The sequence below is a fragment of the Lampetra planeri genome, chromosome 7 (genome assembly GCF_965212315.1).
Source record: "Lampetra planeri chromosome 7, kcLamPlan1.2.h2, whole genome shotgun sequence".
Classification (NCBI taxonomy): domain Eukaryota; kingdom Metazoa; phylum Chordata; class Hyperoartia; order Petromyzontiformes; family Petromyzontidae; genus Lampetra; species Lampetra planeri.
Window position 1 is genome coordinate 1,717,835 of NC_136113.1, and position 26,851 is coordinate 1,744,685.

Genomic DNA, 26,851 nt, shown 5'->3' on the forward strand with positions numbered 1-26,851 from the left:
GGATATCCAGCGAAATGTATCACCATTCTTCGCCTGCTGCATGATGGTATGCGAGCAATGATTCTTAATAATGTATCCATCTCAGATCACTTTGAAATTAAGACTGGAGTCAAGCAAGGCTGTGTTATCGCCCCAACACTTTTCTCAATATTCCTCACTGTGATGCTACAGCTAACTGTTGGTAAGCTTTGAGCAGGTGTGGACTTAAACTACTCAATCGATGGTAAGCTGTTGAACCTCAACTGACTTCGATCTAAAACTAAGATCATCCCGACAGCAGTTGTTGAGCTCCAGTATGCTGATGATGCTGTAGTGTGTACCCATTCAGAAGCAGATCTTCAGGCAATCGTCAGAACTTTTACTGAGGCATATGAGAAAATGGGACTGACGCTTAATATTTCAAAGACTAAGGTCCACCATCAACCAGTCCTCAATGAGCAGTCCGCAGCACCGACAATCTACATCCACGGTGAGACTTTGGAAAATACTGAGCATTTCCAATACCTCAGATGCCTTCTTTCTCAGAATGCTGATATCGACAAAGAAATCCAAAATCGCTTGAAATGTGCAAGTGCAGCTTTCGGTCAGCTGAGGAAAAGGTGTTTGAGGAACGTGACATCAGGTCCAAAACCAAGATCATGGTTTATCAAACAGTCGTAATCTCTACCTTACTTTACGGAGCTGAGACGTGGATAACATATAGGAGACATCTCAAAGCGCTCGAGAAATGCAATCAACGAAGATACTTAAAATCAGGTAGCAAGACAGATGCACTTACATCAGCGTCCTCTCACAAACAAACACCACGAGCATTGAGGCCATGATCATTCGACATCAGCCCAACTCCAGACTCCCGAAGCAAGTCTTCTACTCCCAGCTTAGTCGGGGTTTATGTTCAAGAGGCTGGCAGAAAAAGCGCTTCAAGGATGTTCTCAAGGGCAACATGAAGAAGTGCTCCATCGACACCAACTCATGGGAAACTCTTGCCCAGGATCACCTCAAATGGAGACTGAGTCTATTTCAAGGATCCAAACATTTTGAAACTATACTGCAGAAACGGGAAGAGGAAAAGTGGGAACAGCATAAACAGCATGCTGCAACCCGACTTACTAATGCCGTTCCACCAACCACTCTTTCTGGACACACGTGTGCCCGAGCTGCGGCAGAATCTGTCGATCCCGGATTGGTCTCTTTAGCCATCTTCGGACCCACAGATAAGCCAACGTTTCTATGGAAGACAATCATCCTCGATTGTGAAGGATAGCATTTTGATGGGTATAGAGGGAATATGAATGTGGATAGAGTTTTTTTTTTTAAATAATATAGTTGAATAAAGTATTCTGCTTAAATACAATCTATACAATAAAAGGAACATTGTTTTATTCATGAGAAGAGCAGTGAGTAGAGTAGAGGTTTAAGAGCACATGAGGCTAAAATTGAAAGCAGTTTTAAGTTTAGCTGCATACTTACTTATAATCAAACCCCTACACACATACATCTATCAGCACTCATACAAACACATATATAGACAATGATACACTTGTATACACACACGAGAATAATCACCATTCACCATTGATTGGCGATGACATCCCCGTTGCACTTTTTTCAATTAATTTGCACTTAGACGCCAGGTGGAGTGATGGAATCTCACCAGGTGGAGGGAAAGGGACAGAAACAAAATTGTGCTCATACACGGAGTAGTGGTACCTGGTTTTAGTTTGGTGTTTTTTTGTTCTGTGTGTGCGGTTTGTTAGTGTGAACATTGTTGTTATATTTAATTTAAGAGGACAATGTAGGCGCTATATATGTCCAATCTGAGATACAAAAAACTAGGGGATATCATGGGAAGAATATTTCACAACAATGGGAAAAGGGGAGAACAATATGTGCAGTGCATATAATACATTTGTGAACTCCGTTGGGATTTTCAGATATTTTACATATTTCAAACCTAAAATGTGATTAGATCTTAATTTAAGTCCTAATAATAGATAAAGATACGCTGATTAAACAAATAACACAAAAACATAATAATATTTTCACATTTCTTTATCCTCAAATTATTCTACATTCAATAACCACGTGTGAAAAAGTATGTGACCAATTCAATTCAGTAACTGGTGACACGTCCTTCAGCAGCAATGTCTGAAACTAAGCGATTTCTGTAACCGTTGGTCAGTCTCTCACATCGGATTTGAGGAATTTTGGCCCATTCCTCCATACAGAACTCCTTCTACTCGGTGCCATTTGAGGGTTGCCTTGCATGGACAGCTTACTTCCGGTCCTGCATGGGGTTTAGGTTCGGACTTTGACTAGGCCATTGTAAACTGTGGAATTTCTTCTTCTGCAGCCATTATTTTGTAGATCTGCTTGTATGTTTAGGATCATTGTCTTGCTGCAAGACCCACTCTCTGCTTAGCTTGAACGCACAGACGGATGGCCTGACATTCTCCTCTATAATCTTCTGATACAATGCAGAAGTCATGGTTGTGTCAATGATGACAAGCCATCGAGGTCCTGAGGCAGCAAAGCAGCCCCAAACCATCACATTCCCACCACCATGCTTGACGGTTGGGATGAGGTTCTTCTGTTCAAAAGTAGTTTGGTTTTCGCCAAACGTAACGTTTCTCATTGAGGCCAAAAAGTTCTACCTTTGACTCGTGTGTTGATCATCACTGTGCTCTTTGGCGAACTTCAGACAGGCAGCAATGTTCTTTTTGGAGTGCAGTGTTTTCTCCTTGCTGTCCTTCCATGAACACTATTCTTGTTCAGTCTGTTTCTGATAGTTGAAAATGGCCTGCAGTTCCTTGGATGTTTCTCTGGGGTTCTTTGTGATTTTCTTGATGACTTTCCGGTTTTTTCTTGGATATATTTTAGTAGGACGACCACTCCTGGGTAGAGTGACTGTGGTCTTGAACTTTCTCCATTTGTAGACTATCTGTCTGACTGTGGATTGGTGGAGCCCCAAATCCTTAGAAATGGGTTTGTAACCCTTCCTGGACTGATGAGCATCAATAACTCTTTTTCTGAGGCCCTCAGAGATTTATTTGGATCGTGGCATGAATTCTTTCCGCACACCTGCATGGTGAAGACCAAACTCACAACATTTTTGATCTTCATGTAGGGTGGGGCCTCCCAAAACTCACCCCGGAAGATCTACTAATTATTTAAACACCTGATTCTAATAATTCCCTTAAATGAGCTAATGAAACCAGGGGTTTGCTTACTTTTTCACATACCCTGAACCTTAATTACTCATTGTTTGTTTAATTCGTACTTAATTTTGTTTCAAAAGATATGGAATTGGTTAATATAAACCGTGTCAGATTTTGATTCAAGGAGGCTATCATAGTAAAACTATGGAATTTCCATAATTATTATTGTGGATCACAAACTTTTTCTCGGCACTGCAAATGCATTCCCTCGAGTGCCTCCTTGTTAAGCAGCTGACAAAAATCAGGACTTTTACTGTTCCTGGAAAAACCAGGACTGATGGTAACCCGAGTGAGTGCTGACACTTTGAAATGAGTGCCCAGTTGTGTAGAATGCCAGCCATCGCCTCTGCCTGTTCAGTTACTGGGTGTGACAGCTGAATGTGAGCAACAGTCCCGAGTGTGGCAATTTCTCAGTGTAGGTGGCTGGCAGATGTCGAGCTCGTCATCCCAACCAGGTTGCTCAGCGGCAACTTGGACCGAGCTGGTTGAAAAGAAAAACACCGGAGAGCCACTATCACCTTCATTACTAATGGGACGTCTGCATGGTGATGACAGTATCACAATTACATGTATGGCCCTGATAGCAGACATCAAATATTGGATTCCTCCCGTGGGGAAGTGGGAATGTCACACATCACGCCAGCTCACCCACTTTCTCAACAGCGCTGCTCCTGTAGCACCCTCAGTGTGTGGCTATGTGCTACCCCAAGCACCTTATCTTCCCTTGGTGAGCTTGCAACACCTGGTGTAGCAATGGCAGCTCCTAACAACCATATTGAAAACCTCGGTAACAGCTGCACTAATGCCCCAGCTTGCCGACACGCACGTATGATGGCAAATTACCGAGGTGGGAGCAGACAGCTCATATCTGACCTCTCCATGTATCCCTCTGACACACTCACAGCATATGCTGTTTGTCAACGGAGTGTACAAACTAAACAGGATACGGGATGTTCGTCAAAGCAAGACTATTGGTGGCACGAGGTCAGAACTCGGGACAGCACAGCATAATTTCAGATTATTCGTGCAATGTTGTGTTATTTATCATCACAGAAGTGCAGACGTGAATGAGATAATACCTCTGCTTTCAGTCAGCATGTCAATCTCGCGTTTAGTTGCCAAAAGGAAGGAATACGTTTGGCAGCACATACAGGCATAACTTAAATCTACCTATTTTGCAAACCGTGCCTCTTTTTACGATTAATAGTACAAAAAAGGTCTCAATCCCTTTCAGCAGCCAAAATTAAGGCATGTGAAGGACCAGCAAACAGCTTTGCTTTGTTTGCGTGTAAACGCGCGAATGAACTTATGCTGCTGATCTTGTCCAATTATTTTCAATGATGGAGTATTGCCAGACTCTGATGACGCATTCCTCCAGTGGCATGCGATATTCTATTCTTAGGTTTTTTCGGTAAAGTCACGTAGGTAAAACATCAAAATTATTTTTTTTGTTTGATTTTTGTTTTATTTTATTTTATTTTCATTAATTTTGATGTTTTACCTACGTGACTTTACCGAAAAAACCTAAGAATATGATTCCTTGCAGTCACGAAAGCTTCAAATCTAGAATTAATGCGATATTCTTTTTTTGTAACCAGTGTAGAAACAGTGTTCCAAGTACTTAGTAAATTTAGGTTAGTTGTTGGGCACTGCTTTTTCACATCTGAAAGTTTGGAGGAAGGACGTTTTTGTCTTTAGAACTCAACCCCCACATTCATGATTTAAAGAAAACAGTTCTTCAGTGTTACATAGGAGTCAGAGGAACTCTTCAAATGTGTTGACATTTGTTCATATAATTTCAAGGTACTCATTAAAAGACAAAAGGAGTCCACCACGATGGACACGATGCATGTGTCCATAGATTAGGTGCTACATTCAAACCAACATGGTCATGCAGGACCGATGCCTGGCCGCTTTGATCTATGTAAATATAGAAGCCATAATAATGTTGCGTGCTACCTAAACAAAACTATATAATTCAGCCAGTGCGTAATTGCCGAGCCACACGATGGCTTCCTTGGAGGCCATATGTTAGCTCTCGTCATATGAACCGTTTATTCGGGACCCCGGGGTCCCGAATAAACGGAAATCAAAATAGTAATTAATTATTTTTTGGCGACTCCGTCCCATCGCGCACATAAACGCCACGACCCACCTGGCACGGATCATTCTGTTGTCATGTCGTCCAAGCGCAGCAGCGAGGACGAATGCCGTCGTCATAAAGAAAACTGTGAAACCTTGCTTAGCGCATCGTGTAAAGCTCATCGAGAGGAATAGATTGCCGTGTCATTCGCCTTCAACAGACGTATTATTACGTCGCAACGCAGTTTATGCGAGAACGGGGGGCTTATGGGACCCCGGGGTCCCGCCATAAGATTCGTTTGTAGATCTCGCCATATGTAGCTCTCACTGAAGCAGCAGGTCATGAAGACCTCAGCCGTGGAGGTTGACTGTCAGGAACATGTTCAGTAGGGCTCACTTACGGCTTGGCAGGCTGCAGGCAGGTGGACAGACTGCAGAGTCTGCGAAAAGGAAATGGTTTAGTGCTGATTTTGCCCTCTATTCCTCCTGCCAGACAGTTTCTGCCAAGCAGTCCTGGCGGCTGTGTGGATAGCAGAGGGTGTTATGATGTACGTATGTTGAACTTCTTTTTGGAGATCTTCGGGTTGTTGCAGGCATTGATCTTCTCCAGTAGCTCGCTAGTTGCGACTTCCCATCGGATGTTGGGGGCAGCAATGTTGCTCAGAACTAGAAGCCATAGTAGAGGGGTTAGTCGTAGAGTTTCCCAAGATGATGCGCATCATTTAATGTAGCTGGACCTAACTTTGCCATCATAACGTGGTGTTATTGGCACTATCATCCTCGCTTCTTCTAGATTTGGCAAATTCTTCATAGTGTTTTTGTATTAACAAAACCGGTTTACAAGAGGGTACTCACACACATATATATAAGACTATTCAATCCTCTATGCAGATAGGTCTACAAGTTCATTTCTGTATAAATGGCTATACCACTAATTGATTTCACGAATTCATACTCGTTTTCCCCCCTCAATTTTGTTCTATTGTACTATCAGCGTCGTGTTACGAGAATCAGCAGTGGAAATTCCTCCTTCGTGTGGTGAAGTTCAGTCGTTCTACAGGGCAGCCCCTGTTGATTCCCCACCAAGTGGACTCAATGAACTCAGGCTGCGTCAACCCCCAACCAGGATGTGAGCTCACGAGCTTCAAATTGTGAGACCCGTGCTCAAATCACAAGCGCCACCAAGCCAGATCTTGAATGGACAATTTAATCTTGCACGTTGAATGGCAGTACTTGTTAACATACCAAATAAATACGTACACATATCTTACAGCCCTTTATTCAATTCACCGCTGGATAAATGCCTACCAACGCTGTTGTCAATCACGGGGATTGTTTGACCGCACTTTACCATGTGGGTCTTGTAGATTTCTCAGCTGAACTATAAAATACCCAGTAGGTAACATCTGATTCCCGTGTGCATCTCGTAATGTCGGCACTTTACAGTTAAAAGGGAATTTGCAATCACAAATGTATTTGGATATTAACAAAGTCATGCTGCATTGGCTAACACAAATAACAAAAACGGAACACTTTCGTCAAGAACACTGCCCTCAAGAGGAACCATGCGGTAGGTGACATTTCAGGCAACGGCAATAAAGAACAGCCAGAGCCAGAAATTTCCCGGAATATATATGTTGTCGTCTCTCAGGCCAGCGTTATAAACCCATGTTTCCGTTGTTTGGACACACACACACACCACCGTGAAGCTAGTTGAACTTCATAGTGCCAAGATGGAAGCGGGGAGCTTCATCAGCAGGAGGGATTGTGCTGTCCAGCCAAGGAAGGATGAAAGTTCAATTGGAGTGCCAAGCAGCAGTGTTAGTCAAAACAAAACTCGTGAGTACAAGGTCAGGACTGGGACAGAACGGTTCCGAATGTTACTTCAAATGATCTACTTCCTGCCATTTCCCATAAACCGATGCTCGATTTATCTGTTAGCTATGTGATAAGTATTTTGTTTGTACAATTATTTGCCCTTTCATTTATTAACATATGAAATGGTCGACAAAATGACACATTGATCAAATGAAAGTTATGCACACTACAAAATGTTCGAAATATCAAAGTGTACACGTTGTTACAACTTGGTTCGAGTTTCAAAACTCGCAGTACATTCAGAACACTCACACCATCTTTAAAATGCTTCATTTAATTGAGGTGGAAATGAATGCAGGGATATTGTCCAAAACGATTTTATTTTTTTGGCTACTGTGACATACGGTGTTGTGGCTTCCACCTGCCTGCAATGGGCGGCCAGTTTAGATTGTTTGTAAATAATCCAGCCTCACTTCTTCAGAGGATTCATATTCTTAGGTTTTTTCGGTAAAGTCACGTAGGTAAAACATCAAAATTAATAAAAATAAAATTGAATAAAAATAAAAATCACGACGTTTCGGAGGCAACACAAGTCTCCGTCATCAGATGGGACCGTCACAGCCAGATTAGCTGCGTCAAGTGTCTTTAATTTATTTTTTTATTAATTTTGATGTTTTACCTACGTGACTTTACCGAAAAAAACCTAAGAATATGAATCCTTGCAGTCACGAAAGCTTCAAATCTAGAATTCTTCAGAGGATATGGCTCATTACTACTCATAGTTATAAACAAAACAAAAAACCTGTGGAAATGTCCACCCTTGTGGGTGACACACAATATACACCGTTAGGGTGGTTCACAAATCACCATACGTGCATGTACGTACGGTGCACTTCTTTAGCACCGTACGTAACCAACCGTGCTAATCCTTGTGTGGGTTCAAAGGCCAGGCAGATATCTCGACGAGCTGTGGTCTACCCATTGATACTGCTGGCTGGACAGAGACAGGAGGATGTAGGAAACCTACCCCATTGGATCAACTGCCGCGCCTGGAGATAGAACCGGCTACATCTGGATTACAAGCTCAGTGTGCTAACCAAGAAACACCATGGTGACATCCCATACTTTTTATATATATACAAAATAACAATGTATCGTGTAGTGTACCAAGGCAAAGTGTATCTTGAGATGGCGGTCCGGTGTCACGATCGCCTAGAACCTATTCTGCAACGTAATCCCGTTCACGCATTCATAACAGTTAACGCTGCGCGTCGCTTCACCATTTCATCGTGTTGATGTCGGGGTGCGTTGTGATGAGGACTTTAATGACAACTGGGAGCAGCTGCGGCTGCTGGCGTGGTTCGCCCTGATAGGGGGCGCCCAACCGACGGTAGAATTTGGGCAGCCTCGGCACTTTCCAAACGCAACACAAATGCGTTTGGGCTTAACTCACACGCGGTGGCTGTCTTCCACTTCCCAGAGTTAATCGTGCAGAGCAACAATTAAGGGGGTAATTAAATATGAATTATCCTGGCCGACCGCATGCCCTCACTGGCACACAGAGAGTAGCACGGCAGATCCGGCCTCTACGGCAGGTACCATGCTCGTGTTGCTGGGGAACTGGGGACTCCACTCATCGCAAAGTGACCCCCCCCAGACAGAGTCCACACCCAGAGTGAGCCCCCCAACACACATGCAGTAAACTATAACGACTATTATAAACTGTTACTTATTTTACTTGACCTGGCCACAAGTGATAGCTCAACGAAGTGCCTTTATTATCATCACGTGGAAATGTATAGCGGCCAAATACTCTAAACGCGTGATGTTGATTCTAAATGTCGGGGGGGGGGCGGAGAAAAATCCACGCGATCACTAGGAGAACATGCAAACTCCAAATATACAGCAACAGGCGTCAGGGTCTGGATCGAACCCATGCCCCCTGCATACAAGTCGAGGTAGTTAACATCTCCTAGCCACCGTAATGATGATGAGAAAGAGACACGCAAACCCCAAATATACAGGCAGCTGGGTCAGGATCAAACCCGCAACCTTCTGCATACCAGGCGAGATAGTTAACATTTTCTAGCCACCGTGGCCCCCAAAGTGACCCCACTCACCACTCCACAGTCATTACCCGTCCTCAAATTGTCACCCCCCCACACTCAAGAGATTGGTGGCAGAAAGATTTTCACTACTTGAGCATATTGGCACAAGACAGAGGCAAGTGGAAATACATCGCGAAATGTGCAGTGGACACCAAGAGGCCATCTGCCCATGGATCGTGATGATGATGATGACCCAGAGTAGCCTCACCGACCCCCCACAGTAAGCCCCCCCCCCGGCCCCTCACAATGACCCTCCCAGTGACCCCCCCCCAGTAAGCACACCCACACACGGAGCGACCCTCGTCAATGTGAACCCCACTCACAGTGAGCGCCCTGCCTAAGGCATCCCCACCCCACACCAACCAGGTGAGAATTCCCCACTACCTACCCCCCCCCCCCTTGTGCCCTCCAGACAGACCTCCCTGCTGCTACTGCTGCTGCTGCCTGGCTGTGTTATGACGCGCCCCGGATTCCACGCGCTGGAACAACACGCGGTGGGGGGGGGGTGGAGAGTGGCGGCGGCGGTGGGGGGGGTCTTCTTCCCTCGGCGAGGCGCGTCGAGTCTATAAAAGGCGGAGAGGGAGGAGGCTCCGGCGAGAGGAATCTGCAGCTCGCTCGCTCGCACACGCGCGAGTTCCACCCGGCACTCGCTAGTTGAGAATTGGAAGTTCGGTGTCGACTTCAAACTCGGCGCAGTTTGAAGCGGCTCAGGGGGGTGGTTTGCGGAGGGGGCTTCACGAGGAACGACGTTCGCGAGTGGGTCTCGGCTCCAGGAACGCGCGTTGCAGCGTCGGCACTGCCGCGAGGTAGGGATGGGACTTTTGATTTTTGCAAAAGCTCAACTCGTCCGCCGTACGTAGCATGGTCGTTGTTGGGGCTTCTTTCGCACCGTTCGTAGCCAACCGTGGTAATCGGAGGTGCGTGGGAAGGACAACAGACTAAATACACCAATTGCGGTTCTTAACGCGTGAGTTTTCAATCTATAGATGATTTAAAAGTGCATAGCTCCAGTGGCTGATGTCGGAAGGAAGAGCGCGCTACATTCTTGAGCGCGGATTGCATTGAGCACGGCTTGAATATTTGCAGTACACGCTGACCGCTGTATATTTGAGCTGTGTTTGAGTCGTGAGAGGGGTAATTTGAGCATACTTGACGCTATGATGATGATGATGCTGTCTTCAACTCTTATTCATTCTAACTGTCAATGTGCTGTGAAGAAGGGCCGTTACCCGAAACGTCACATATTGTCATTCAAGAGCAACAGTGTTCTTGTTGAATGTGTTGAGTGTATAAGTTGTTGTCCTTGTTGTGCTTGCATACCACTGCCGACGCGTCACCAAATAATGTGTTTCGTTTTTTTCCCATTCCGTGTGCCTTCCGGGAATAGACCGCAAACCTCCAGGGGACGCCATGCGGCAGAAGAGATGGGCATTCCTGACCCTTTTCGTAGCATTTTTCCCCGTGATGCACGGCTCAGGTGAGTGGCGGTCGCGCTCTTCACGATATCTTGAACGGACACGAGACGATTCCGTTACTTGGTTCACATTCCACAAAATTGTTTCCACGTTGCAATTCTAACAAAGTGCGCTCCGCAAATGTCTGGAAAGCCACTAGCTATATAGATAGGCTGACGAACTCAAACTTTAGTCAATTTAACACGTAGGTTTTCGCGACCAATATATTACGGATCAAACTTTTGTGTTTATATGTGGATAGAATGCAGGGAATAGTGTTTTTTCCATATGTTTTCATGCGGAATGAGTTATCATTTGTCGATTATTGTGATCTCATTGTTTGGTTTAACGTATGAAAGTATTTTTACCCGGATAATAATCATCCCTTCAAATGTAACGTATCGTTTGCAAGGGTGGCTAGGGTAGACGATGATAGCAATGCTGCTGCTGATGATGTCGTTGATGAAGTTGACTAACGACGGTGATCGCGATGCCGACGATACAGACCTGGGCACGGAGGAGAACCCCGTCTTTGACCTGTTCGAGATCAGCAAGCTCAACCGCAGGAACAGCGGCGTGCGGCTGGTGCGGGGCCCCGACCCGGACAGCTCCGCTTACCGCGTGGTGCGCCCCGAGCGCATCCCCGCTGCCTCGGACAAGCAGCTGCAGCGCCTGCTGGCGCTCATGCGGGACGAGGAGGGCTTCGTGTTCGTCGCCTCCATCCAGCAGGACGCGCGCACCCGCGGCGCCCTCGTGAGCGTCCAGACGCAGGACGGGGCCTCGTCGGCGCGCCGCTTTCAGATCGTCTCCAACGGGATCGCCAACACCCTGGACCTCGCCTACTCCGTGGAGGGCATGCAAAGCGTCGTCTCGTTTGAGGACGTGGACCTGGCCAACGGCGACTGGCAGAACCTGACGCTGCACGTGAGCGGCGAGCACGCCAGGCTCTTCATCGGCTGCGACCTCGTCGAGAACATCATCCTGGAGGGCCCCTTCTACGAGCAGCTGTCCGGCCCGCAGAGCCGTCTCTACATCGCCAAGGGCATGGTCAAGGATGACGACTTCAAGGTGAGCCACACAACCAACGCCTCCCTTTGAGGTCTGATGAACTCCCTGCTGCGATGCCGATTATCTTGGAAGTTCCACTTGGTGGACCCTTTGTTACGAGTGATGCGTGGCGAAATACTGCATTTTGTGGTGCTTTCGCACAATCACGTCGGCGTTTTCTTATAAAGTGAAGGAATACTTTACATTACTCATTTGCAAGACTGTGCGCTTGATAAATATCTGCGATGTGTTCATTCGTCAATCCACTGCTGGACGAAGGTATTCGCACAACTGCATGTCATGGGAGTTGTTTGACCATACTTCACCACGTTAGTCAGGGAGGGTTAGTGAAGGGGGGTATCCAGGATCAGTTCAGAAATCACTCGCAGGGTTCATAGTGAAATCAGAGTTAGGTGAGAGCCACCACTCCACGGCATTGAGAGGTTTTCATTCAGCAGGGAAGTCGTTTTAAACGAACACGTGCCAAATTGTTTCCTCTTATAACAGTAATACATCCGCACGTTTTTAGTGCAGACGAAAGTGAAATGTATTGCGTGTGTGCAAGCAGTGAGCACTAGACATCTGTGAAAAGAGCGTCATAAGTCATCGTTTTTTTCCAGGATAAACAAAGATTCTGGTTTTGATTAATTTCAGCTGGGATAGTCAAGAACGTTGTTCTGAGAATTTTTTTGGCACACTCCATCCAAATTCGACGTCCAGGCATCTAATGTTTATAAACCTCTGTTTACGATTACATGGATATTGGATACAATAATATGGGATGATTAGGGATAGAAGCACCTTGTACTCTCATGGCAATGCCTTATGCCAAGAATCTCTTTTTCAAGCCAGCATAGTAGCGTACAGGGAAAATATCGAGTCAGAATAAATAATTGTCACAATTATCATGATAATTTCACCTTCTAATGCACCGTAACAGCGTATTTGTACACTTATTGAGTAGAGAGAGAGGACGATTCAGAGGCTTGAGGAGCCACAATCAAGCGGTACGGTGGCAGCAGTAGCCAGGGGGTGAGCCGGCACCAAATTCCCCCCAAGCTCTCGCAGTTCTCTACATATTAAGGTGCTGTCAGCCAATTAATTAGTGTTTACATGTGGGAGGAAACCACAGCACCTGAAAGCCACCCATGTGTGTGAGGGGGCAACACTCGATCCCATACAGATGGAACAGGTGGTGTTTACATTTCATGTAGCGCTTTCTTCTGCTTTCTCCTGGAAAGCCAAGGTTTGGTACATCGACGCCTATGGGAAGAGAGCTTCACAAAATTTTGTGTGATCCATCAACCCGTGTATATCTTATTAAATAAATGTGGAAATAAAGGAGGGTTCGTTTGCGAACTGAAGCCCTGGCTGCGAGTTTGCAAGTGACACCTTTCCGTGCCTCTGTGTGTTCAGGGCTCGCTTCAGAACATGCACTTCATCTTTGGCATGGCCGTGGAGGAGCTTCTCCGCAACAGAGGATGTCCACTCGCTGCCCAGCCCGGTGAGAGCGCGCAACGTGGAGAGAGGGGCGCATGTTTTACATTTGTTTCCCATTTGCTCGTCGGCGCGTGTGTGCAAATGCCGCGTGGTCCCTTTTTTAAAGCGTTGAAAGTGGATAATCTCTTGAAGGTCTGGGTATTATGTAAAAGCTACATCCGTGAGGCGTGGCTCTATAGGAGTGTCCAGATTAGCATGAGAACTTGTTGTGTACCAAAGCATGCGAGAAAACATTCATCGTTTGGTATTAACTGGAATGCTTCCAGCGTGGTGAGCACACTGCACTTGCAAACCAGAGGTTACCGGTTCGATCTTCCGGCGTGGTTGGTTAAACAATGGACACACATTTCTTAAATTCCCCCGCCTCTACAAACGGTTACGAGACCGTTGATCGGCAGTCCGCATGTGGTCGGCTAAAGTGTGGATGCTCGCACGTTTTCCAAAATGTCTGGCCAGCATGGAAGAGTCAGCCAAATACGATACCCTCTGGAGAAGCTCACTTGAGCTCCCTCGAGTGGGGAACCCTTCCACCAGCAGTACAATGAGCAAAAAATTGCAGGGCTGCACCTTTATCCTTGTAATGAAATATGGTCTTCTCATTTTGATGTCCGCTGTAAGAAAGCACGCGAGACAACAAATGTGGTGACATTACCAACACAGACTGTGTTGTGTTATAAACGTTGGTAAAATGACGTATATCCATTTGTATATACAATTATTCAACTCAATATTAAACTCTTCCAGAAGGGTTTAAGACTGTGTTATGTCTACTGCCACGGGATGTTTAGCATATAAAAGTATAAATTGAACTGTCCAGAACTGCCATAATGCTACCTCATATCCGTCCCAAATAATCACTGCTAATTATAACAACAACAACAACAACAATGCAAACGTACCTGTCAAAACATATGTTTCTAAAGGACCAGAAATATAAATGGCGTCAACATTTAGGTGGGAATTTGATATGAACTGTGTATGGTATAAATGCATTTTTTTTGTATCAGAAATCTTTTACACCAAAAACACGCCGTGTATACGTACAGACACCACACAGATGCTTACTCACTTCACACAACCAAGAGAGATATGAATTGCAAAGCCCTTAACCACCATCAACGTTAGTGTTGCAAGCTCCAAAAGTGGTATTCTAATCAAAAAATGAACAAGGAGGTGGAGGAAGTGGCACAGATGCTGGATTAAGCGGCGCCACGGGATGGAGGTAGGGATTGGATGGAGTTAGTTGGGGCTGGGGGTTGAAGGTTCGTTGGCTCGGGAGGTCACCGCCAAAGAGTGAATCAAACATAGCCACTGTCATTGTTTATTTCTATTGTTTACTTTTTGTGCAGCAAGCATGCCAAGGACACGTCCTCTACGTCCGCAAAGCGACAGCCGTGACTTTTTAAAAGGCCATTACAAAATACTAATCATGTTAACAGGGTCATTTAGGTTTCTGTTGAAATTAAATTGCCTTCCTTATTTATTTTCGTGTTTTACTTGAGTGATCCCGTTGTAATAAAAGCATCATTGCGTACATAGCACGTGATACATATTGTAAAAAGTAAAGGTATTTTCAGTTAAACCTGCATCTAAATGTCACAGAAATATTGCAGTTTTAATGTTGCAAGTCTCAAGCGGTATCTCATTATCACAACCATGGGTGGCACGGCTCCTCCTACTCCCAAACTGGACACCTTTATGAATTTATTTTCAATAGTTTACAATTACGATTAAACATACATTATTTATATGCACCCGCGATTCCTAATGTGAGGGACAAAGCGAACCCTCCCCCCCACCCCTCCAAATATAGAAGTCAACTCTGCCTATGATCACAACATCAGACTTCCAATCACCTATTGGAACTCACATCAAGCCCAGATCACTCTTGAAAAAAGGACTATTCTGGTCTCAAAAGTTATCACCAAATAAACTGTTGAGAACTAGCAACCGATAATGAGCACATACTTTGTTTGAGAAATTCTGTTTTGCTCTCTGTGTTCGAGGACGAGGTGTGTGGTTTATACGTCCTAACTTTCTACTTACAGTTACATTTACCCCCGTTTAGCTGATGTCAGAGATGGAATAATGTTAAATACCGTACTTTATTGTTCCATGAATACCACAGGAATATGCAAGTTCCAGCACTGGCTCTAGATTGCCAAAGCACATGCTTTAAGCACACCTTGACTGAAATATTACCTCATGTTCTAATTAGATAAAAATGTAAACCTTTGACATTTGAGCTCATCAATATATCCATTTCTTTCTGTGAGTGAAGGTATACAATATTTGTGCTGATGTGACAGATTGTTTTGGTATACCATTCCATTGAACGTTACAAATTCCTGCAAAATCACTAGCAGGCCTCTATTTACATGTATTTACGTTGAACTTCTTTCGTAACGTACCTAGCCAACCGTGCTAACCGAGACTAAGCCACCGTGAAATTTTGCCCCACTTTATTTCAACGAATGCGTGGAAAGTAAGAGTTTCAGCTGAGCATTCTCGGACCCCCGAGGGCCACACAAACCATTGGAGATTTGGCAAGGACAGAGCGGCAAAACAAATGTGGCGTACAGATCAGCTATGGGGGACGGCTCCCTGCTGTGCAAACCGTAGTGTGGCCAGACCTGTGGAATAAACATAAAAAATCAAACACTCAGTAGAATTTCTCAGAAACCTCCAAAGGAATCTCCACCCTATAAACTCGTAAGGAAAGGTGAGAAATTTCCAGTACAGAAAGTAGCGAAACGACAGACGAAAACGCAACGAGAATTTGGGCCCCAGGAGGTGCAAAACCATTTGTTGAGCAAGTTGCACCAAACTGCACAATTGTAATAGGGCCGTGTTATTGAATACATGCCAATTAATTATCCACAATGAGTTACAATGGTGTTTAAATAATTATTCCAATGCTTGTTTACCCAGGAGTGTAGGCGGTCAGTAGATTTTAGGGGATCTGCATATAATAATCAAAATCAACCCCGTATGGAGTCTTCTTATCCGTGGACCCCGCGCATAACAAGATGAAGTTAACTCCCACTGTGATCACTTCTGTGTTACTCCTCTAAACTGTGATTATTCACAAATGGTGAAAAATAAATTTGCAGATAACGGTTGTCATTTATCGAGTCGTACCCACGGATCTCGAGGATTTGCTCAGAACAGAGTTGCAGACGGGGAGTTTGATTGCATAATATGTGATACAATTATGATGTTTCTTACAGGAAGAGATATGAGCGAAACTTGTCATGCGATACGGTTTGAGGTCAGCGATTTGGCTTCTTGCTGTGGCGGGTTTTTCACAGAGGACATTCCCCACTGCTTTATGTTCTCCCAGATGGCCTGGTCCTTGCTCCCTTGGAACAGGCTGGACTTGAGAGCACGAGTTCTGCCATTGTCAATAACATCTTGGGCCAGAAGATGGGCAAGACGTTGGAGCCAGCTGGCTACTGTGACTACTCTTGCAAGGATGTTACACACATGTTCTCCGAGATGAAGGGACTCCGCGTCATCGTGAGCAACCTTGTGGATGGCATCCAGAATCTGGTATGGCACATCGCATCCTGCGTCTACTCTCCATTCACTCTTCCAACTCGAGTAATAGGCCTTGTTTGTTCTGTAAAAAAAACATCAAGTTATTTACATGTATAACTATGACGTCGTATTCTTTAGATTTTCACAAATCAAACCGTTCAGCGAGTTGGATATGCTATGTGCTATTGTTAATTGTCTCTTTTTGTGCCGTTTGAAAACATGATTAACAAAAAATCAACACGTTCATCAACAACACTGCCTAAAAATATATTTATAGAACGACGACGTTTTGAGCAATAGACCTTCGACACAGGACATACATACTCTTTGGTTCTTTCGGTAAAGTCACGTAGGTATAACATTTTATTTTATTTTATGGATTCCTGCAGTTACGAAAGCTTCAAATCAGGACATACATAGATGGGCAAAATGATCCACCCCCGTGGTTTGTATTTTGAACCAAGACAGCCGTAATAGGCGAGTGTCTTGTCAACATAACAAATAACCTAGAACATAAAGAATCAGGAGCTCAGGTAAGAAGGTTTGAGACCATTCAGAGCATTATAAATGAAAATCAGACCTTTGATATATTCTACTAAAATGAGCCTGTGCAGCAAGGGCAGAATTGGAGTCACGTGAAACAATTTTTCAAACGTTTGTCAGATCTCTGGCAGAACATGTTGTACAACTGGTAGCCAGGACTTGTAAAGTCAGATATTCCAATCGGAAGAGGATTGCAATCATTTATTCTAAATTAAATAAAGTCTGAATCATCTTCTTTGGCATCTGATAAGGACAAACAAAGCCTGGCGTTAGTAATATCTCTGAGGTGACAGAGACCCTGGTGACATCGCTGATATGAGCCTCAATGAAGAGGCCAGGATTACTAATACCGCCAAAAGGGTTTCTAATTCCAATTTTGGTCATGTAACAAAGCCAATACTGATGGCTTCCAGCAGAGTTCAAGTTATGAAGTGTATATGTGCAATCCCAACACAATTATCCTGGAGAAATTACTTGGGCCTCAGGGAAAGGATCACTTTTCCACACTTGGAATGTGATGAGCACTCGTTCAACTTTGTGAGATTTCTCGGTGTGTGAAAGTCTGTGCTGTGTCGCACACATGCTGGGTAATACTCACGTCCACTTATGTTCCCGAACAAGTGGTGGAAATTCCACATTACTATGGTGGGGCTAATCAATCTATAGATAAATCACCGTAGATTATCGCAGAGAGACAGAGGGCTAGTTTTCTGTCAGAGGGACCCAGCTGTAAAACATAGGCGAGCATATACACCTTTCGTAGTTGTAACTGAAGATGGGAAAGAGACCAACAATTATTAAATAAAGAGCTGGACGAGTGAGTTGGAATGCTTTAGGAAATCTGAGTCGACCTCTCCACGTTTTGAGCACAGACAAATATATAAATAAAACTTGTATCGTTATACAGTGGGGCAAACAATTTACAGCATGCGTGTGCCTGTAATTCAGCGCTTTCGAGGCAAAGGTTGGTAGATTGCAGATTGGCGATGACTATGGCGTGTCTGTGCGGCCCGTCTGAGTGTGCGTGGTGAGTTGTTTCAGTGCACTCTTTTCTCCTCCCAAATATGATACGCTCCTTTAAAAGGCAGGACCCTCCTGAAAACGAGTATTGTGAATGAACAAATGACATTGTTGATTCTCATCATCATTATTATTATTATTCTCTGTACATTTCCGGTGAGCAGAGTGATGAGAATACGAAGTTGCATCGCAGCCTGGGCATCACAGAGAAGGGCATGTGCTGGCACGATGGACGAGTCTACGAGAACCACGCCGAGTGGACGGTGGACAGCTGCTTCTCCTGCACTTGCCAGGTGGGTGGGGCGACTGCATGCCCACGTGGTTTCAAAGAAGCCACAAACAGTACTTCAGTGAAGTCACCAGTGGCTGCCAATCAAGTACGGATTGGCTACATACGGTGCAAAAGAAGTTCCAACGTACATAAATACAGCCCTGCAAATAGCTTGCTCACACCACTGCTGGTGTGCAATGCACTCGAGGGAGCTCTAGAGAGCTTCTCTAGAGGGTATTGGATTTTATGTTCCGCAATGGACAGACATCTTGAAAGGGATGGGTGTCACTTCACACTACCCCACCAACAGTGATTTGCCGATCGACTAACTATGGTGTATCGATTGATAATGCTGGGTGGATAGAGGTGGGGGGGGGGGTTTGAAATGCATCCATTGTTTCAACTGCCGCACCGGGAGATAAAACCGGTGACCTCTGGATAACCATCGCACCACGGCAGCATCCTGCTATTCAAGCGAGAATTGTACATTTTTCAGAAAAATATTGGGGGAATTGTTCCAAAAAAACAAATGCAAAATTACGTGTTTTAAAATATTCTTTCATTTATAACTCATGGTCCTGGACTGTAGTCCAAAAAGCAGCCTTTGCAGTTAATAAATGCCTTGGAGAACGTGTGTGCGTTTTTTTTTACATTTTCGTAATCCTCGGGAGGTGTTTTTTTTCTTGCAACCATGCATCGTTAATTTTCTACAAATATATGCTTTGTTAGTAAATGTTTCGTGATTTGATACAAAGTGCACGAGTAGACGATGTTCTTTAAGGATGAGTCAGATTCAACACGTCAGTGTGGTAGCCGGCCTGGTGTGGTGCCCATCTTGTCTCTGGCTGTGAGGCCACAGAATGCATCCTGGCAGCAGTTCTATAAACAAAGCTGCCTTGGACTCAACCCACCGAGTCTGATCCCTTAAACCAATGCAACTGGTACGATCGAATATAAGCAGAAGTCAATTCGGTGTTTATGAAAGCTCAACAGCATACAAATAGATATACATACGCATACACACGTGTTTTCCGTCAGCCGATTGGATATCCTGAACAATATCAAGCACCATTTGTTTAAGCAGGCAAACCCTGGGCCGATTTTGATGTTCTGGGTCCCATCAGCAGAGTCAGGCTTGTTAAGTACGTGCGGTGCGAAAGAAGTTCAACATACATCGTTCAACATACATACATGTCACTGAATTACCAGATGTTATTGGCAGCAGCACTCCATGTAAAATATCGGCCCGCATAATGAGTTTGTGATATGATTGAGGGCCAACAAGCTGGGTTTAAGCAATAAATAGCAAGTGTGCAAAATATTGCTGCGCTCTTTCGGTGAGCTGTGATATTAACGAGAAAATACATATTATTTCTAAGCACCAAATGATACGACAATTTCTGTAATACTTTGGCTAATAAGCCTTTCACAAGAACTGTAATGTTTCTCAAGGAGTATTTGTCATTTGTGTTCCATGGATTTGTTAAACAACTTACCTGTTTCTATTTAATCAATTACTGTAACTCACCATTACCGTAAAGCCCCACACAATTTACCTAAGCATAAAACAATATAAGCAGTTTTCCACAAGGCTATCACCCCAACAGTTGAAAAAGAACCATCTGAGGACCCAAACAAAACCATCACCTTGCCATACATAGCAGGGGTCACAAGTTCCAGGTTCGATTTAACACAGTACATAAAATGTGTGATCTGATCGCATCTGTGAAGGATGTGATCCCTGACATGCAATACCCCGGCATCTACAAACTAAGCTGTGTCTGTGGCAGTAGATAAATTGGGGAAACTAAGCGACATGTCTCGGACCGTGTTCGTGAACATAAGGCAGATCTCAAACACGTTCGGACCAATACCTCAGCCATGGCTGATCATTGTTTTAATGCGGTGGGCTCACAGGAAATTGATTTCTCTAAGACGAAGGTACTTTGCAAGCCCACTGGCTTTCAACAAAGATTCGTTCATGAAGCCATCCATACATATAGACACAGACACAATTTCAACGGAAAAGATGGGTACAAACTGAGCAATCATTGCAAGGACGTTATCAACCAGTTTATGTCTTAATTGGCTATGATGTTCCCATCCTACCACCTTCCGATGTTAGTTGTGTTTTATGCCTATTTCAAACTTGCGCTTTCACAGTCACTTCGCGCGCCGACCCCTTGGTTGCGGCTCTGCGATCTGCCATTAACATGCTGATCTCTCTTTAACATGCTAATTTTCACCTGGCAACCCTTTGATTGGTGGAAAACGAACCACCACTGGGCTCGCTGCCGGACACTTACATTATCATTGGCTGCTGACATTTGGGCTACGCCCATTTAAAACCCTTAGAAACAGTTTCCCTTGGAAGCTAACCCCCCCCTTTTCCTGAAGACGACTGCTTATGTTGTGATCGAAACGTCGTAGTTTTCCGTTATTTTTAAAATTATTTTCTTTGAACCTATCTACGTGACTTTATCGAAAGACCCAAGAATATATAGTTTTCCACAGTTAAGTGTATTAAATTGTACTGCATTCCTGTGGTCACATGGCAAATAAGACAGTAATTATGAACTTGTGTCATTTTTGTTTTTAATTTCTCTTGGTAGGACTCCAAGACAATGTGTCGCCAGTTGTCCTGCTCCCCTGTTGCCTGCATGAATGCCGTCGTGCTGGAGGGAGAGTGTTGCCCAACCTGCATAAGTACGCCACACAACCTTGCACTGGTTGCTTAACCAAAGTTCTAGAATATCGAATTAATGACTGCCATTAAAGTGTTCGTGCATTTTTTATTCGCTAAATTTCTGTCTCGATAAACAAAGAGTCCACATCTTGGAATTCCCTTCCACTGTCTTTCTTCTTAAGATTGTATAACCTTGCTCAATGAAAGAAAAAAGTGTAGTTTGGTTTAAAAAAAAATATTTCCATGATTGCAGTGGACTAACACATTGCTGTAGATTCAATAGATATTAACTCTTATCTATTACAACCTTTCCAATAGTGCTGATTGTTGTTGGGCACTTGGCATATTGGACCTCTGAATTTGTTCTCAGCAACAGTGATTAAAAAAGCAAATTTCTAAACGAACTAATAAACCTCAAACTCAACACAAGACATGACCATCCGCGGGGATTATCCGAAAAAAATGTTCCATCTAAATTGTGAAGGGGTCCACGCTATGTTTAACCGTGAAGAAAGCGTTTTGGTTTGGCGATTTGCAAAGGTGAGGTCCGGAAAGCTAATGTGTTGTGTTCATTGCGGTGAACGCGTTCCTGCCCAGCGGTCGACAAAGGCGAGGGCTGGTCCCCGTGGTCGGAGTGGACCGAGTGCTCCGTGTCGTGCGGCACGGGCTCCCAGCAGAGGGGCCGCTCCTGCGACCGCATCAGCAGCACATGCGAGGGGCCCTCCATCCAGATTCGCAAGTGCCACACCAAGAACTGCGACAAGAGGGGTGAGCGTCAGTCACTCTGTGCACGCACAACGATCACAACGGTGGCTATCGCAAATTAGCATCTGCGTTTTGTTTTGCGTCTAAAACATTGCAATTATTTCCATAAGTCCGGCGACCAAAGGGAAAAGCTAACGTCAGATAATGAAATACTGTAAGGGCTGCGGGATCTGGCAGACGGTAAAAAGCGCTGGCGGGGCGCGGTGGCATCAACGGCTGTGGCCATCGTGATTTATCGAGCGCTAAAATACAAAGTGTCTCCAAGCGCTTTAACACGCACACACATCTTAGGAATACAAAATCACTGGGGAATGGGAAGAGAATAGAGAGGAGAGACAAAGACATACAAGAACAGTGGCACAAGGACAGGACAAAATGCACGGCAACCAATCAGGCACGATTCAAGAATCTTTTAATACTTACATTATTGGGGAAAGTAGCACCTCCAGTGGCTGCAGGGGTCACGTGAACAAGTTGCATATAACATGTGCAAATAAAGAATAATGCTTTCTTACATGTACAATTTCCCCACGAAAGAATGTGTCCACCATTGCCGACTCCAGCATGGCCTGGACACCTGGGAAAAACAGCTTCATAGCTCACCAGGTTCCTTCAACTTGAATCAATACATTTCACCTCATAGATGAGGTATAGAACCACGTAAATTTTTAGAATGATTGAAATTAATTACACCGACATATACACTGCGAAATAATTTTCAGTGGTTTTCACTGAAACGTGATGAAGGTGGTCTCTTTTCTTGGACATAACAAAATAATGTTCAGCTTTGAGTTGATGGATGAGTGCGGGTGTATGGTGTGAATCAGGGCAGGCTCAGGCCAGCTCACTGTGTCCAATAGACTTATTAAAGTAATGGCACCCAATCAAAGTAGCCGCGAGTGCCGGGCCCTCATATTTATCACCAGATCAGAGCGGAATAATAGTCACCATTTAACCAGAAGCAGATGCTATCGTTCTGGAAATCGCTTATGTAAACAATTATATAATTCGACTTTCACATTTGCATTATTTTTACATAGAATCTGAAAATAAACTTGAGAACATATGTTTCTCAGCCGTTCTCAATCTACCGACGGGCACAATGTCAATCATGTGTTTTTTTTATTACCATACTTCACTATACTGTGGGTTCTGTTAAGGCTGTCAGGGATCTATTTGGTGAGGCCATATTAAGACTCTAAAGGTCGAATAAAATAATAACATAACTTACGTCATTTCCTGCAGCACTATCACTATCATCTTCACCTTCAAATGTACTCTCGCCATTAACAATAGCGTCAGGTTTCTCCATTACTTTTACTACATTAGCTATCTCTGCTAAACGATCAGCATAGTCACAAGGTTATACTTATCTTGATCATAATGAATTGTTTGCGTGTTGACTGGGTCGTTTTATTATGTTGTTATAAAATTAATACAAAGTTATTTACTTATTTAGTATCATGCATTATATGACACCTTTGCTCTCCTGTACCTGAAAGTTCTTTATATGTTTATTATTAATCGTAAGTTACATAAAAGTGTCTGTGATTTCCCAGACACGCACCCTTTAACCACTACACTGGCAGTGGTGCACGAGCACAAATAATAACTCTTCCCAAAAGAGGAAATATTATTTTGTTGGTAAAGTTTCACGCTATGGCGCTTGCATTTTTTTGCATAGTAACTCCAACATTACTTTTACAGTGATAAATCCTGCATACGGTGGAATAGTAAAAGTTTTAAATGCTCCAGTGTTGATCAGCTTCAGTGCATCATTACCGTCATTAAATATGTACCATATAATTTTTCATCACAGGATGTTCAGTAAAACTGAGGTAAAAGAAATAGCTTTCAGTTTTTGTTAATATGCTTCTTCACGAACAGACATTGTAAAAATAACTATTGGAAGGGAAGAAACCACCTCTCTATGTTTTACCCCTCTGTGTCAAGCTCTTTAAATTAAAGTTGTCTAAAGAACAAGAGGCAGACGTGCCAGATTATAACTTGGTGTCTTTGATGTTGGAAGTCTGAATAATAGGTCTATTAATCACAGCTCTTATACCACCAATGAAATCTAAACAGCACAAAAGTAGGCAGATCCGGCACTCTGCACACAAATTTTTTCACAGTTGAGGGTCCCCAACTTCACTGTGAAGAAGGCACTTTTATGAAAGCCAAATTATGGCTTTTAAAGTGGAATATATTTACAATAAAATTCTGTTCAAGGTGTCAACATTTTTGCCACCAATTGAAAAGAGGGGGCATTTTTCCATCGGGGTTGGGGGTGTAAAAAAATACCCTATCCGTTGGTACTCAAGGCATCTGGAAAGGTTGGTTAGACATTGTTGCTGACCATCGAGTCAGGTGGCAATGTGTAGGAAAGGGGTCACCACGACTTGACCCAGCCCACCCGACCTGCGGTGCTCATGCCTGCGGGCGGAGAGAGAGACATTCTGCTTGGCGGAAGACAGGATCATCTTCCTCTTGCTCTGCTCCCAGCGTTGCTCTGCACCGGTCTCCTTGCAATTTTTTATTTTTTACATTTCAATGCTTTCCACATGTCAGAGCCAAGTTTATATCGGCGAAAAATTCTAACAATATTTTCGGGCTTCTTTGCCGCCCACATGAAACAACCTCCACTCGCCCATGAATCAGACGCACTGTGCTTATGACACTTGCGGAGAACAGTGTGGCCAGCGATATCCGAGGTAGTGTGTAGGTCGTGGAGGGCAGAATATCGGCGGGGGGGGGGGAATAACGATCAAAGTTTCAGATTTAATTGAGAACATGAGGACCATTGGCTTCAATGGAAGAGGCAGTATGGAAAACAGATTGCAAAGGTCATCAGAGGTTAGATAGGCAGGTGTTAAAACAGAATACCTTCGAGAACTTCAATGGGAAATTAGTACTGAGATGTGGTTTATTCAGGACAGGTGTCACAGTAGCATCTCGCAGACATTTAGGAGAGTTACTACTGGAAATCTAAATACAAATGTTGATTATTTAATCTTTTTATTAAATAATAAATACTGTACTTTAAATGTTGAGGGTTTCCATCTTTTGTCATTTTATTTTTTCTTAAATGTTTTTTTTGAGCTAGCAATTTGTATTATATGCACTGCATTTACGTATTGAATCTGTACGGATAACGTCACCGTTTGTTGTGCATTCATGAGTTTTAAGTTGTGCCATGTAATCAACTTTGTATCTGATAATTGTTTACGAATTGTAATGTCGGCCACACGAAGCTACATGTTAAGTCATACTTTATGTTACTCACATTTTCCTACATCTTTCACACTGCGTGATTACACTGTGTATTCAACAACAACTTAGTTTGGACATTACAACATATGGAGTATTGTAAATTTGCTCAGTTTATTTCAAAGCGCTTGTGTACAGTATGCCATTTTAACTGTTGCAATGTATCACCGTTAAAATGTTTAGATAATTTTCAGAATGAAACTAAATCTTTGACCAGTCAAAAGTTTTATGTCTATATAAATGCTTAAAATTAAAACTGGTCCCATCTGCTTCCAGTTCAAATCGTCACACCACATGCTCCGATGTGCCACATTTAATAAAAAATATAATTGCTTTATTTGGGCCGGCGCACCAGATTTGTTAGATTTAAATAATTTCCAATGAATTTGACCAGCATTATTGTCACCATAACCTTCGAGACAAATTATCTATTTGTATCCTGCTCATAGACATATAACATTGGAACTATCGTTACACATTAAAAAAATATCCCACGAAAAATTGTTGACTTCCTTCTAGAAATATACTTTTGAAACACACTCCATTTTTTTACATTGTGCTGCACCGGGACAGCTGCCATGGCAGAGGGGGGGGGGGTGTCCCCTTGTTTCGACTGCAATAGGGTATTGGAACGGTTGAGATGAGACGTTGAGGGCACTTTGAATTGCTGAGTCATTTTAGCGCCCTAAACATGCAACAATTGTTATCCTTAAAGGCGAGCAGCTTTTCGCCGTGAAGGTGACGGTTGATGGTCGTGTTGACCCGCGGGGTGTCATGCTGCTGCTGCTTCTGTCTCTGCGCGCGACGCAGTGAAACGTGACGGCGGCTGGAGCCACTGGTCACCCTGGTCGTCGTGCTCCGTGTCGTGTGGCGACGGCGTCTCCACGCGCATCCGTCTCTGCAATTCTCCCGTCCCTGTGCTGGGCGGCCGCGAGTGCAACGGGCAGGGCCGCGAGAACGTCCCCTGCAACAAAGAACCCTGTCCGAGTGAGTGCCATTGTCTTCATGCTAATCTTGACACTACACTTTATTGTTTCAGTGGTTCAACGTTGGGTTAATTTAATTTATTATTTTCTCTTTATACGTGACTTTACCGAAAGAACCAAAGAGCAATGTTGGGTTGTTTTGCCGAGTAATAAATAAATATAAATGGTAAAAAAGATAAATGTGCAGCCCTGCAATTGGTCACTCACGCCACTAACGGTGGAAGGGCCTGCACTGTAACAGACTCTATAGAGGCCCTCTAGAGAGTAATTCGCTTGCTCTAACCATGCTGGCCAGACGTCTTGGAAGAGTTTGGAGTGCTGTACCCACACGTTACCCCACCATACCCGACCGGCCGATCGACGAATTGCGACGAACCCATTTATACCGCCGGCTGGACATTGTTTCAAATTGCCGTGCTTGGAGAACGAACCAGAAACTTTTGGATTGCAAGGCCAGTGCCGCTGCCCATTACATGACGACAAGAATCCCTGCAAAAATAAACACAGTGGGTACGACTACCACAACCTTGTTCCTTTGTCCGAAAT

General features: G+C 44.0%; 1 protein-coding gene across 1 annotated transcript in view; it reads left to right on the forward strand.

Annotated features, from left to right (window-relative positions):
* The first annotated feature begins 9,823 nt into the window (after nucleotides 1-9,823).
* LOC144719735 (thrombospondin-1-like) overlaps nucleotides 9,824-26,851 on the forward strand; it is a 47,639-nt gene continuing 30,611 nt past the window's right edge. Inside the window, exons 1-9 of the mRNA XM_078595901.1 lie at nucleotides 9,824-10,032; nucleotides 10,614-10,703; nucleotides 11,186-11,748; nucleotides 13,144-13,231; nucleotides 16,571-16,779; nucleotides 18,495-18,623; nucleotides 21,214-21,307; nucleotides 21,885-22,055; nucleotides 26,130-26,306. Coding sequence (XP_078452027.1) covers nucleotides 10,637-10,703; nucleotides 11,186-11,748; nucleotides 13,144-13,231; nucleotides 16,571-16,779; nucleotides 18,495-18,623; nucleotides 21,214-21,307; nucleotides 21,885-22,055; nucleotides 26,130-26,306 — 1,498 coding nt within the window. The 5' untranslated portion in view covers nucleotides 9,824-10,032; nucleotides 10,614-10,636. The remainder of the gene's footprint in view (nucleotides 10,033-10,613; nucleotides 10,704-11,185; nucleotides 11,749-13,143; nucleotides 13,232-16,570; nucleotides 16,780-18,494; nucleotides 18,624-21,213; nucleotides 21,308-21,884; nucleotides 22,056-26,129; nucleotides 26,307-26,851) is intronic.